The sequence below is a fragment of the Castor canadensis genome, chromosome 7 (genome assembly GCF_047511655.1).
Source record: "Castor canadensis chromosome 7, mCasCan1.hap1v2, whole genome shotgun sequence".
NCBI lineage: Eukaryota > Metazoa > Chordata > Mammalia > Rodentia > Castoridae > Castor > Castor canadensis.
The window spans coordinates 90,171,497-90,186,091 of NC_133392.1; the positions used below are offsets into that span (position 1 = coordinate 90,171,497).

Below are 14,595 nucleotides of genomic sequence, written 5' to 3' on the forward strand. Positions count from 1 at the left end.
GCTAGCATTTTTTGCCCTTAACGCAGAGAAACTAAAGCAGATACCTTAAAAGCAACTGAGGCCAATAGGAAAAGGGGACCAGGAACTGGAGAAAAGGTGAGATCAAAAAGAATTAACCTAGAAGGTAACACATCTGCACAGGAAATTAATGTGAGTCAACTCCCTGTATAGCTATCCTTATCTCAACCAGCAAAAACCGTTGTTCCTTCTTATTATTGCAAAATAGTTTCTGCTGGGTATTGAGGGGGTGGGGAGGAGAGGGAGGGGGCAGAGTGGGCGGTAAGGGAGGGGGTGGGGGCAGGGGGGAGAAATGACCCAAGCCTTGTATGCACATATGAATAATAAAAAATAAAAAATTAAAAAATTAAAAAAAAAGAATTGTCTGTTCAATACATTTGTCCATCTATTAAGTGGGTTATTGGTTCTTTTGGAGTTTATTTTTTTGAGCTCCTTGTATGTTCTGTTTATTAATCCCCTGTCAGATGGATAGCTGGGCAAACATTTTCTCCCATTCTATAGTCTATCTCTTCATTCTAGTGACTGTTTCCTTTGCTGTGCAGATTTTTGGTTTGATTCAATCCCATTTGCAGGAAGAGTTATATTAGTCTATTTTCTGTTGCTATAACAAAACATGTTAGGCTGGATAACTTTAAAAAGAAAAGAGATTTATTTAGCCCATAGTTCTAGAGGTTCAAGAACATGGCACCCTAGCAGCTCCACTCTAGGGAAGCCCTCCTGACATATGTTTTGATGGTGGCAGGACTGCTTACAAGTGGCCAAATAGGAAGCAATAGAGTGACCTAGGTTCTTAGAACAACTCATTCTCATGAAAATTAATTTAGGGACCCATGAGAACTACCTTAATCATTTCTAAGGGAAGCTCCCCCAATGACCTAAGAACCCCCAACTAGGCCCCACTTCTTAAAGGGCCACACCCCTCCCAAAACCACTACCCTAAAGAGAAAGCTTCTAACACATAAACTCTTGGAAGACAAACCACATCCAAACCATAACATGGGCCTGCTCCATTCACTCACCTAGATCATATATGTTAGAAGTGGTTTTCTTTTTATTATTATTTCTAAATCAAAGTTAGCCTATTATCAGGTTCTACAGTTTTGTTTACCATCTCACTACAGGTAGCTGTGTTTCATTGTTCTTGCTCAGATTCGACTGATTGTATTAATCAGGGTTCTCCCTGCCCATAAACAAAACCTCACTAATCCCTTCCCCAGAAGAGAAAGTAAATCTTTTAATGATGCTTACTTTTTTTTAATCCTATAACTTGAATACTCTGAGGTAAAGATAACAATATCTATTAAATCAATACATTTTATGTAATGTGATAAAGGAATGAGAGAAAAGAAAACAGATACATACTCATACACATAACAAAACAGTGAGGAAATACCCTGAAACTGGTCATATAGTTATAACTAATATTTAAACCTATCTTATTTCTGGGTATAGTGGTACAGACTTGTAATCCCAGCACTCAGGAGACTAAGAAAGGAGGATAGTAAGTTTGAGGCCAGCCTGGGCTACATAGTGAGACTCTGTATCAAAAACAAAACTCAAAACAAAACTATCTTATTCCATGACCCATACTGTATATTCCCTTTGCTTTCAGCAAGCGCTTCAGCTGGTTAGATTGCTTATCTGGTGAGTTGTTATAGACTGAATACTTTTAGCACTCCCCCCCGCCCCCCGCCCAAATTCAAATGTTGAAATCCTAATCAGCAATGTGACGGTGTTAGAGGGTAGGGCCTTTGAGAGGTGGTTAGGTCTTGAGGACGCCACAATCTATAAATCAGGAAACAGGCCCCCACCAGATGCTAAATCTGCCAGTTCCTTGGTCTTTGACTTCTAAGGCTCCAGAAATGTGAAAAATAAATATGTGCTGTTGAAGTTGCCCAGCCTGTGGCAGTTTTGTTACTGTACCCTGAATGGACTAAGGGTCTTAGCCCTGAAATGTCTGAGCTACTAGTAGTCCTGGGTTGTGTAATTTTCCACAAGATTTAATCACAGAACATGGGGATATTAAGAAGTACTCTAAAAGATGTTTCAGACATATTCTGAAGTAATAGTCCAATTTCCCCCTGATAGTCTGAATCGATCATCCCAGCCAACACAGTACCCCCATTTCTTTGTCTGCTGCTTCAGGGGCATAAGGCGCCCTGTGTGGCTGAATGGCGGTCTTAACTTCCAGTTCAGTAGAATCAGTGTTGTGTCTCCTGGAGGAAGCACTCTTCTCCCGTGGAATTAGTTTGCAAAGCTTAAAGTCACCAGAGCAAGAAGCAAACATTTTTCTAGTCGGTCACTAGGGGCAATAGTGACCCCACCCCTTGATTGCTGGACCCAGGAATCTGGGCTGTAGAAGAAAATAGCACCTTAGATTGATTGGTTATCCGGAAGTTTACCTCAGCCCTGTGAGGTGTTGCTGCCACCTGGCTGACATTGTAACTAGTCTTCAAAAGGCCATTCCAGCATTCTATCGAAACAGATGTTCAAGATGGTGGGGAACTGGGTAGACCAATGAGCATGGACATTAATTGATTCACAGTAAAAACGGTTCACACCCTTGAATCTAAAAACCACGAAAACATTAGACCACTTCCAACTGTATATAAGAATAATATTAGCATAGTGTTTGAAAGTATAGATCAGCACAGTTCAACAGAAATACAATGCAAGTCACAAATGCAAGCTGTGTGCATAATTTTGCATTTTTAGTGGGCACACTGAAAAAGATAAAAAGAGGTAAAATTGATTTTAGTGATATTTTATTTAAACCAATATAGCAAGTGTTATTTTATTATGCAATCAATATAAAAATCATTAATTAGATCTCTTGCATTCTTTCTATAGTAAGTCTTCAAACTCTGGTGTGCCTTTTATAGTACATATAAATTTGAATAGCCACATTTTAAGTGCTCAGTAGCCACTTAGGCTCATCTATATTATTTGAGTTCCTCTGCCTCAGCAAGGTGTTTAACTCATGTACTTCATGTGTCAAAGGAATATGGCAGTACTAAATCAGGCACAAAGAAAATGCTTAATACATTATTATACCCAAGATCTTTTGATAGCTAACTAAATACTGATATAGATAAGGATATGGAACTGTATGGATAAAACTATGCCATGAATTAACTTCAGTTAGATTCTACACAGCAAGCCAGTGTTTCATGGTTTGGGGCTTTATATGTACAAGCAAATATTGTTACATGAAAATCTATCTAAGCAGGGTCCTTACCATAGCTATTAAAAAATTAAATGTTTCATAGGTCTTTAAATAAAAGTACAAAGTTACATACTTATCATTTAAGGGGGAAAAGATTATACCCTTGTTCTAAAGTTTCTTTGTTATTTTCTTTCTATACTGCTTAAAAGAGAAATAATAGATAATCTCTAAAGACAAAGGTAGATAAATCCTGAGTCTCGTTCACTTAGAAACAGTACTACTTATTTCTGTCTTTTACTTTGTCTAGCACATCAAATTAATTTCTTACTCAAGTGTATACTCTACCTAGAATACTTTCTTCCTTCTTCACTTGGCAAGCTGGCCACTTCTTAATTCTTCAAGTTATGGATTAAATATTTAGGCTCAGGTCTTCTCTGACCATTTGCTGAAATAAGTCTTTGCTTTTATTCTCCACTTCAGCATTATAATTATTTCCTTTGTGAGTTTATACCACAATTTATAATTATTTAAATTTTAATTTAATTTTTTTTCTCTCTGTGTTGCGAAACTTTTTGTCTCCTTGGGGCAAGATATAGATCTGTCTTGCTTGCTACTGATATCTCAGCAACCAGCACAGTGTCTGGCTCAGAATAGGCATCAGATTTCTCAAGTAACTGAAGAGATGAATGAATGGGCATGTATTAAGGGCTTTCAAAGATGGAAGTCACATAAATGATTTCTTAAGCTAATATATCCACATCAAGTAGACATAAAAACTGCAGTTTTTATAAAATTGAGCAGAGACTTGTGTTTGGATTTGAAACTCATTGCTTCCTGACATAATGCCTATCATACTTTAGGCACTCATCTATTTATTGATTGGATAAATTAATTCAGATGTGAAGTCATAAGCTGTGTACCTATATTAGAAGGCATTTTATTCCAAAATAAAATTTAGGATGACAATACTACTATTAATGTTAGAAAGAAGCATAATAAATACAGGTGACTTAACCAGGATGCTGTGGGAGCAAAGTAATGCTTATGTATTTTCTGTTATATTTTTTTCTTAAAAGGGACCTGTTGGTTTGCCTGGAGAAGTAGGAATAACCGGAAGCACTGGTGAGAAGGTAATATCTTTCATTGTTTTGTTTATAGCAAGACTCTAGGCTAAATATAAAGGAGAGACTTTCATGACATTTTATGTTATGATTTTATATTAATTAGAAGTCATCCTTGACTCTAATAAATTACCCTGCTGATATATATATACATACACACACACACACACACACACACACACACACGGCACACATATACATATTATTGAAATATATAGCTAATAGCATCTATGCTTCTAATTTTTAAAGGGCAGAGTACCCTTTTGCTTATACAAATGAGGTCTGAACAGAAAATATGAAATGAATAGTCCAGGTGTGTAACTTATAAATCCATGATTTAAATCTACTTCATGATAGAAGCCCCTAGAGGATGTAATTTTGGATGAGAAGAATAAGTTGTCCTTTTCTCACTCTCTTTCCCCTGTCTTATGTACTTGTTCCTATTCCCATCCTAAGTGTTTTCTCTGTCTAGAGTATCATTTATCCTTCCCTCTATTCAAAACCAAACTGTTGGGCCCAGCTAAATTCCCATTTCATCTATGAATTCTCTCAGACTCCTCTTAATACTTTCTGATTTCTTCCTTTCGTGGAGGTAGAGGAGGTACCACATAGCTTAAAATTCAGTTGTCCTATAACTGTTTTATCTCTGTTAATATCATTTCTACAGTTACATGACTGTAGAATCTAAGCTTGTCTCCTCTCATTTAATACAAGTGCTTGATATATACTTACTGACTTTGTATTAACAATATAGTGTAGTCCAACTTTTAAAATTCAGATAGTTTTATCATTTTTTTCATCCTGATTTAGTTACGTCTATCCTGGGATAAATCTTTTTTTTATTGTTGTGCTGGGTGGGAGATATATCATACTTGAATGCATCCTCTCCACCCTTCTTCTTTAATCCCCCCCCATTCCTTTAGTTTCAACAGATACCATTTTTCCATTTACACACATGTGTACACAGTATTTGCACCCTATTCACCCTCATACGCCCTTTCCCCACCACTTCCCTCCTCCCACTAACACCAACTCCCCCCCGCCCTGCCAGGCAGGACCTGTTCTGCCCTCCTGTTTTACAATTTTGTAGAAGAAGAAGAAAATGACATTTTTGCTTAAGATAGCTATATGGGGAGTTTCCTTGTGACATTTCCATGTAAATATGTATTATAACCCAATTGGTTCAACTTCTTTATTTTTCTTCATTCTACCTTAGTCCCTTTCTTATGGTGGTTTCAACTGGTTTAAAAATTCTACATTCATCCTTGTGTAGAGAGTACATCAACCATATTCACCTTCTTAATTTACCTTACCCCTCTTGTATGTGATAATTTTATTGTGAATTAGTTTAGTTCTCTTAATATGCTATCACAGATTTGGTTATTATGATCCTCCAGAAATATTTCTACAGCTCTTAATTGTGGTTGACAGATTATGAAAATAATATTTTTTCTAATGGCTATACAGATTAATCTTTCAATGTGTTTTGATACTTTTGCTAGTCTCATATTTTACATGTCTAATAGAATTATAAGCATTTTGAAACACTTACAAAATATTGGCATAATGCATGCTTCATATTAAGTCCTGTCTATCCACAGTTTTTGTTTTCTTCATTTTAAAAAGACTTTGGATTTTTTTCCTTGAAATCATCTTAGGAGAATTTTTATTATATTAAAAGTCTCATAATATTAATGTAAAAGTACAAAATTTGTAAATTTAAAAGTTATTAAAAAGTAGGATGAGCTATGCATGTAAGGTATAATTCTGGTAATTTTTCTGTCTAGCCTTAGCTCAGTCATGAGTAATTAACATGACTCATTGTCATTCCTTTTCTTTGCTGTTTTACAAGGGAGAGCGTGGAAGTCCAGGCCCACTGGGTCCCCAGGGGGAAAAGGGCGTAATGGTAAGAGCTCAGTGATTTAAAAAATGTGTTTTCAATGCACATAATAAAGTTAAGGCATTGCAGAGGTAGAATTGCCTTGACTAGATTTTAAGTGAAAAAATGTTATTTTATAATACATTTCCATTAAAAATTTGTAACCACTTTATCTTCCAGAATGCTATTTGGCACTAAGGCACAAAAAGACATGCAAATGAATGCCTTAGTCAAATGATTCTCTAGTTTTAGGAGAATTGAACCACAATGGATTAAAAAGAAATTCAGTTATTCTTGCACAACATACAGTTCGTATGGCACATATCATTATTGCCACTCTCCCAATGAGTTTGTAGCCATGAGGTAATTTCTTGGCACATAAGAGCTCAGACCTCAAAATTTATCTTACTCTCTTTGTATCTTAATGATTGCAACAGCTGATAGATTTTCTATCTGAGCTTCATTTTTTTAGTTTATTAAATAGTTTCTAAGTGTGGGAAGAACTAGAATGAATGATTAGGCTGCTCATGTTTGTAATCCTACTCAGGATGTAGAGATTAGGAGGATCACAGTTCAAGGCCAGCTGGGGCAAAATAGTCTGTGAGACCCTATCTCAAAAATACCCGACACAAAAAAGGTCAGGCAGAGTGGCTCAAGTGATAGAGTGCCTGCTTAGCAAGCATAAGGCCCAGTGTTCAAACCCCAGTTCTGCCAAAAAACAAAACAAAACCCTTACTTTCAGAAAATATACTATCAGGGATCTTGTAGCACATAATGCTGTGATTCTCTGCTTCTAACTTCTGTGTTATCAGAAAGCCTCTAGGAGATCGTTTACACAATCTCCAGTTGCTGACAGCCAGGAAACTTTACATACCCACAAGACCAATCAGTTTCAAGAACTGTTACTTCCTAAAGCGTTGTCAGAATCAATGTTAATACCATAAAGTGTGTGGTCTTCCTAAAGTTTGACAGGCTGAAGTATTTGTATATATTCACTTTCCTTGATTATAGACTTCCCTGAACTCTCCGAACAAGACATAGCATAGAAGTTTTGTGGGTTTAGTTTAAGTTAAAGAATCAAAATTGGCTAATATACTAAGTAGGGGTGAAGATTTAAGGTAACATAACATACAGAAAGATTAAATGAATGTTTTCTTCTCAATAGACTGTAATATGTGACTTTACCTAGCAATTCTCTTTTCTAGACAGAAAGGGATGCATAGTTTCTATGTAAACATGTTTTTGATTCCTAGGTAGAGTATTTCTTTATAGCCTCTTACATCTTGGATAAGAAAGGAAGATCTTATCAAATTAAGCCTTTTGTTGTTATTTATAATTAACTGATATATCCTAAATGAAAATAATTGATTTTATATCTTTCATATTTTCATACATTATAGGGATATCCAGGTCCTCCTGGAGTTCCAGGGCCCATGGGTCCATTAGGATTACCTGTAAGTACACAGTACACTTTGTGATCTCTTCTAGAATGTCTTTTTTAATTTAAATCCATCCCTTTTGCTATGCTATCTTCTTTAGTTTAATGTAAAATATGACATGTGTAGAGTATTGATATTGACTTGTCTCCCAACCATATAAATACTCTGGAATATTTCATGGTATCTTAAATCTTCACCCCTACTTAGTATATTAGACAATTTTGATTCTTTAACTTAAACTAAAACCACAGAACTTCTTTTGAAAAACCACATATGAAAATATAGGACCGGTTATAAAAACTATAATTGAGACCAAATGAATAAACAACTCATAAGCTTCAACATTTTTTCCTAAAATTTCACAAATATTCTTAAACACCCAGTTAAAATTCATAGGAAATACACCTCTGTTAAGGAAAACTTTAGTTTTAAAGATCTGTTGTTTATAGAAAAATAATGAAATCTTGTCCCTAAAGTATGTAGTTTTTGCTCATCAAAATTTGATAGTTAATCCGAACATGAATATGAAGAAAGCAGCCTTTAGGGTCCCCTGAGGAGAACTTTATTTAGCAGAAATACTTTATACTGTTTTATGGTGCTTCTGCTTTAAGAATAAGCCTAATTTTCCTCGACATGTTGTTGGTTTCTAAAATTAGGAAGACTGGTCTAGAGAACAACTGCCAATCTCTTTATTCATATGAAAGAATAAACTTGATATCTGAAGTTCACTGCATTTTTATCTACCTAATGTTCATAAGTAAACAAATTTTATTTTCTAATTAAATTTTTATTGGAGACTGTAGAGTATCATACTTGACTTAATAAACAGCAACTTAATTTCCATTGCAAGCCATTTTTGTGACATACTAATTTGGAACAGTTCTGGTTTGAGAAAAAAAATCTATTTTCATGTGATAGGAGAATAATTGTCAAGACATCTTACAGTGATGGCCATTGCAGATGGTCCTGCCAGATTAAACTGGTCTGACGGACTAAGTGGTATCCCCTCCCCACATGACTCAAGTGTGTTCCTCCGGAAACTACCTTGTCAATGAATATTAAAGCTTCTCATCCTTTGTTCAGGTTATCAACACCCAGAAGTGACACTGTCCCAAACATAATATTTTAAAAGTAAAATACTGGGGAGGGAGGTGTGGGATTTGATAATTAAAGCATATTTTTAATTAACCAATTTCATTTTAAGAATTCCTAAGGCAAATAGCATCATGTCATAGGAAAGACTATGATTTTTATTCTGATAACATTCCTGTGGATGCTGTAACTGATTTTTAAAATTGCCTCATGTAGGGTCATGTGGGAGCAAGAGGACCACCTGGGAGTCAAGGTGCTAAAGGACAAAGAGTAAGTAACATAATGATGTAGTACATTAACCTAAAAATAAAATCACTTCATGATGATAAGTGTTCAACAAAAATAACTCCACTGGGGATAGGAATTTAGGTCAGTGGTAGGCCCTAGGTTTGGTCCCAGCACCAGAAAAAAAAGCCAAAAATCATTCCATACCTCCTAAAATTATGCTTATCAGGATTTTCCTTTGTTTTCATTATATTAGATGAATTACATTAATTGAAATATGACTCATAATCATTTGTACTTACAAAATAATACTTTTCCATTTTAGTTTTACCTATATCACTATCTTATATAGTATTCCTTTCTTATTCCCAGCCTCTACTTCTATCATTTGCGGGAATTATAAATGGAAAGATCTTAAATAAATTAATTTGTACTTACAGTGATTTATATATAGCAAGGAAAAGAAACATGATAAAATAAGAACAGTAAGAAATAGAATGGATATGCATGAGATGAATGAGTTAATTGTAAATCAGAAGTATTGTACTCATTGTCTAATAATTGTACATACAGAATTAAATGAAAAACTCTTCCTCTCTTTAAGTTGTTCTTAAACATTAAATCCTTTTTACTTAAGGAAGTAAGAACCAACATTTACTGTACGCCTGTCACCATGCCAGGTACTTCAGCATACATTATCTCAATACTCAAAAGCACCCTAAGGTAGTAAGGTACTAGGTATCGGGTGTTATATCTAAGGAAACCAGGCCTCAAGGAGTTGAAGGTACAGGGCCGGTAGTCACACAGAAGAACGGCACACCAATATTCAAATCTTAGTATGTCTTAACACCATAGCCTGTGCTATGTTCCACATGGAACATTAGGGAATGTTTTTCCTTAATTAGTCTGAACATGTGGGTTTTAAGAACTGCCTTTTGTGCTTTGTTTTAACTTGCTTTAAATTTCAGAATCAGTGAGGGATATTTAAAAATTCTAAAAATATGTCTTCCAAATAGCAAGAATTTAAAAAACAAATAACACCACCACCCAAAACAGAAACAAAAACCTGATGTTCACCAGTTGGCAAATGGAAGGGGAGGGTTATGAATTCCCAGTTTAAAATAACAACTTTTATCTCATGGCCTGTGTTTTAAGTGAAGATTGAAAAAAGTCTAAATTTGTCTTTATTATTAATTCTTTTCTGAAAAACTATTTAGCTTCCTGGCTTCCAGATCTATAGTTTACAAATATGTCTGATGGCTACATCTTTCAGCCTCAATCAATTTCAAAATAAGATAAAAAAGGGATTTGTACCCAACTATTATTTAATGGTCTATAACCTGCCCGTATTTAGTACTTGGTCAGGTCAAATGTATGTATTGAATTTTGTATGAGTCATACAGGGAAAATTCAACCAGTTTTGTAACAGGCAGAAAAAAGAAACACCTTTTGCTTTAAGTAATTTAGGAATTATTGCCTGTCTGGGCAGAGTGTACTAAATCATGGTACACACTTAAACTGTCTTAAGACATGGAAAGTTCATTTGTTCTCCAGTTTTATAACCTCACAATGATCCCTGTGTAGATTATTACTTTCTTAATCCGTCACTTTGTGCTCATCTCCTCCATCGCCTAGGGACTATTTTCACTTAACTTCTAAATCCATTTTACTGATTTTCTGCCAGTGAACCCTCAGAATTTTTGACATGTTCACCTCATAGTTTCTAAACAAGGAAGGTTTGTTTAGAAATAAATGCTTTTGGTGGGGGGAGGCTTTCATTACTTGGAGAATATTTCAGGTAATCAATAGAGATTGTGAGTACAAAAAAGAACTGAAGATGATAATATTTGAGAAAAATATAGTATTAGGAAGATACCAGATGGGCATCACATCTGGTATCTTCCTGTTTGGAATCTCTTCTGTTTTCAATCAAATCTTCCATTATGACTGTGATCTCGAAATCTAAACCTATCCTTCCTAATATTTTTTTACTCGCAAAAAACAAAAATACTTATCCAGCCCACTGAGTTAAACAGAAAAGGTATCAGGCTGAAGATCATGTACTCACCCTTTCCCTGACACCCTAAAAGCTGAGGGAGTCAGTTTTTTTCAGTGTATCTGTAACCTCTTTGTGGCACACATCACAATACACTGGAGGGAAACTCTCTACCCTTAGGCACATATGAATTGAAATGACATGGAGAACTATCAATATACTTATATGCTCTTCCTGTTGTAATTTATACTGTTACCCAATGGCCTGTGAATATGAGTGGTAGAACAACTCCTTGAGGATTCTGCCTGCCCTACTGCTTCTCTCTTGCCCATCAACCCACCGTACATCTGTCTAACATTTACTGATTTCCTACAATCTGTCAAACACTCTGCTAGTACCAAGGAGCACTCAATGTTAATAGCCCTTAGAGCTACACCCCATTGGATTTTACAGTTGCCTGGCTTGCAGTCTAATTGCAGTCTTGCAGCTTTTATTAACATTTTTTCAGAAGATAGGAAAAATCAAAGCAAGTAACAATGTCCTTCCATTTCAAGAAACAACCTAAATTAGTATCATGAATTTTTCTGTTTTGTGAACTCCACTTCTTATATACTTGAGAAAGATAACAAGAATGGAAGGCATGCAAAAATCAAAGTATTATTTATCTTACATACTCTAAGCTTTGTTTCCACCTTCTATGTTTAGCTTAAGAACAATTAAGTGAAATAAATTAATTTAATATCCCAAAACTAATTAGCATAATACATAGTCATTTCTTTTATGTAGACAATATAAGCTAATGGATTTTCTACTCTAGTACTAGAAAGATAGTGGCTTGATCTCTTGAATCCCTAGGAATCAGCATAACATCCACTGTTGCTCCTCATACACATTTTACTCTGGGCTGAACAAGTGATCTAGCCAGTACACAATTCTGTGTCAAGCTGCCCAAACAGGGAAAAGTTAACCTCATCTTGCTCATCCATGAATGGGGCTTTTGATCATGAAATCTTTAAATTCAGTATTCTTTCTCTAGCAGGGTGGTGTAGGGGCATACAGCTAAGTAGCTGACCTACACCACTTAAGATTTAAATGGGGCAGGGAAGATTAAAATAGCTACGTTATAAATTTGTAATGTTTTAACGTTTTCTATGAAAGACGCGAAATAGATATGACTATAAATATTCTGAATTTTGGCCCCCTTAAGGGAATTTAAGGTAAAGCTGCCGTAAGTAGCATTTACATTTAGAGTCAGTGCTAGGTAATATCTGGAGTACTTCAAGTGATAGGGCAAAGTTTCCTCTGTGGCTTCTCTGGAAATAGTTTCCTCAAAATCACTGAAAATGTTAGTTTTGTTTAATAGAACATTTGGTTCCAGCTGTGTAAATCAAGAGCCAGATAAGACTGCTAGGCATCACTAGTTAAGCATGTGAGTGATTCAAAATTAATACAGAGGTCATGCAAAGATATACAGATATGGTTTAAAAGAAATATAAATATACTCAGTCCAAGTTACAAAGACATTTGTTCTGTTTCCTTCATTCATAGACACTTAGCCTATTATAATTTATTGTAGGGGTCACAGAGATGGACTCAGTGTTCTCATGAAAGTCTTCCCAAATAAATGTGTAGTGTATGTCAATGTTTTAGTTAATCCTGGTTTTTGTCTTTTAATTTTAGCATTTATATGAAGTAGTACAGTCCTGTCTCCTATCCCCTAATGCATTTGCAGTTAAGTTGATTATTCATAAGTCTGAATAACTCTTTAAGGTTATCACCTATGTGTCTAGTAGTTGTTACTTACAAAAACATGCTTAGTTGATACAGGTGATTTATCTCACTTTGCCTCCAGCCTTGAGAACCCACTCAGTGTGGCCAGCTTCAACTTCCCTAACAGATTTTATATTCGGACAGCATACTTTCTCCAAAACAATACCCATGAGGTGTCCCTGAGACTTTTTTAAAGAAGTTATTTAAAAAATAATGCCATGCAAATTACATGCCTGTTACACTGCTGTTTTCCAGCTCTTTAAACCTTGCCCTAAAGCTCATTTTGTCATAGGAGTCAAAGCAAGCATATGCACTAACCAGTGGGATAACTTCTGTAACCAAAATCAGAGGGAAACATGGATGCTGATATAACTAAGCCTGTAGTTAATTGCTTACTCTTGCCTGAACCGTAGACAGTACCAGGCTTTCCCAGAGCTCTGCCAGCCTTAACCCTTATCCAGCAATGTTATGGTCTTTAATTAATGTAATTGCATTACTTACACCTTTTCGTTTAAAAAACTAAATGTGACTATCGTCACTGTAAGCACAGAAACTCCTTTTTCTTTGTACTCTGTGTAGTCCTACCTTAGTAAACAAAATAAGAAATGTAAAAGTAGGGCTGGAGATGGAGCTCAATGTAATGTAAAACATTACAAAAATGGTTAATTTTGTAGAGTGCCTTTTGATTCTAAAAACTATCATCAGTTTACTTGTGAACATTTAATATTCAATTTATAAGCTTCTGCTGAAGTTCCAGCCCCTATTCCAACCTGAATTTTCTTGCTAACAAAATTAACCCTTACTTCTTTTTAACATTGAAAATATGCTACAAACGGTAAAACATTTATTATTCAAAGTCTTTGGACATTTTGAGTCAGGAAACTCACTTAACATCTGCAGACTTTAATTTCTTCATTTTAAAAATTGGAGTTTGGCATTTAATTATGAAGCTTTCATTCCGCTAAATGCAGCCTTTTCTACTTATATATCTAAGTAGCCACTAAATCTGATTGCATCCAAAATGTGAAACTTAATCGCCATCTTAGAACTAAACAATATTTTTTTCATTCTAAACTCACAGCTCCGTGTCTGGGGGCACATTTCAACCTTTATCCTTGTAACTGCTGCTACCATTTAAACAAAAAGGACTTCTAACTCTGTCACTAGCCTTGGATATACCTGCTTCACTGTGCCCTAGAGACAAACTTGCTGTCTTCCACCACTCCTCCCTCTCTACTCCAAACACACATTTCTAATTTGTTTTTCCATCAGTGCCATCATCATTAAAAATATCTAAGGAAGACATAGAAATTTGAGGTTGCAAAGGGTTTTTTTTTTTTAAGTGCTTCATTATCAGTGAACGTGTTTCCCATTTAGATGTTATTTTCTGCGGTATTTTAGAATTTGGTTCCTTATTCCTTTTCAAGCTCTCAGCCATCTGCGATGATTCTTATAGGACAGAAGGAACAAAATAAGACATCAAAAGTGCCAGAGAAAAAGAATCAGTAAAAGCTGTTGAAATTTTAAGATGAGGGGAATTACTAGTGCAAAGTCCTGGGAAGCTTCACACTTAAAACTTCAGTCATCCTTTAATGATTGTGATCCTTTAATGAGGACCTGATCTTCAGGTCCTCAGCTGTTGAACAGCTCCAGTATGCCTCAGCCTTAGGGTCTTTTGCACTGCCATTTCTTCTAACTCAGGGACCTTCCCCAAGTTATTTACATCCTTCAGATATCCACCTACATGGCCCATCCTACCTAAATTAGTGTTTCTCACCTTGGATACTCTCTACTACTATAATAATCTTCTTGATTTTTCTTTATTATTCTTACATAGGTATTTTCCTTTTGTATTTTAAATTAATATATTTATTTGCTTACTTATGAAT

The 14,595-nt window shown here is 35.3% G+C and overlaps 1 protein-coding gene and 1 long non-coding RNA gene across 11 annotated transcripts in view; one reads left to right on the forward strand and one right to left on the reverse strand.

Moving 5' to 3' along the window:
- Nucleotides 1-14,595, forward strand: part of Col24a1 (collagen type XXIV alpha 1 chain) — a 353,893-nt gene that overhangs the window by 205,955 nt on the left and 133,343 nt on the right. For all 10 annotated transcript variants that reach the window (XR_012449831.1, XM_074079547.1, XM_074079548.1 and 7 more), the window contains 4 exons: nucleotides 4,261-4,314; nucleotides 6,158-6,211; nucleotides 7,585-7,638; nucleotides 8,932-8,985. Coding sequence is in view for 9 of the 10 variants with exons in the window: in XM_074079547.1 (XP_073935648.1) it covers nucleotides 4,261-4,314; nucleotides 6,158-6,211; nucleotides 7,585-7,638; nucleotides 8,932-8,985 (216 nt within the window). In the remaining variant the exon portion in view is untranslated. The remainder of the gene's footprint in view (nucleotides 1-4,260; nucleotides 4,315-6,157; nucleotides 6,212-7,584; nucleotides 7,639-8,931; nucleotides 8,986-14,595) is intronic.
- LOC141424872 (uncharacterized) overlaps nucleotides 1-14,595 on the reverse strand; it is a 196,170-nt gene that overhangs the window by 50,199 nt on the left and 131,376 nt on the right. The gene's annotated exons all lie outside the window — the stretch shown is intronic.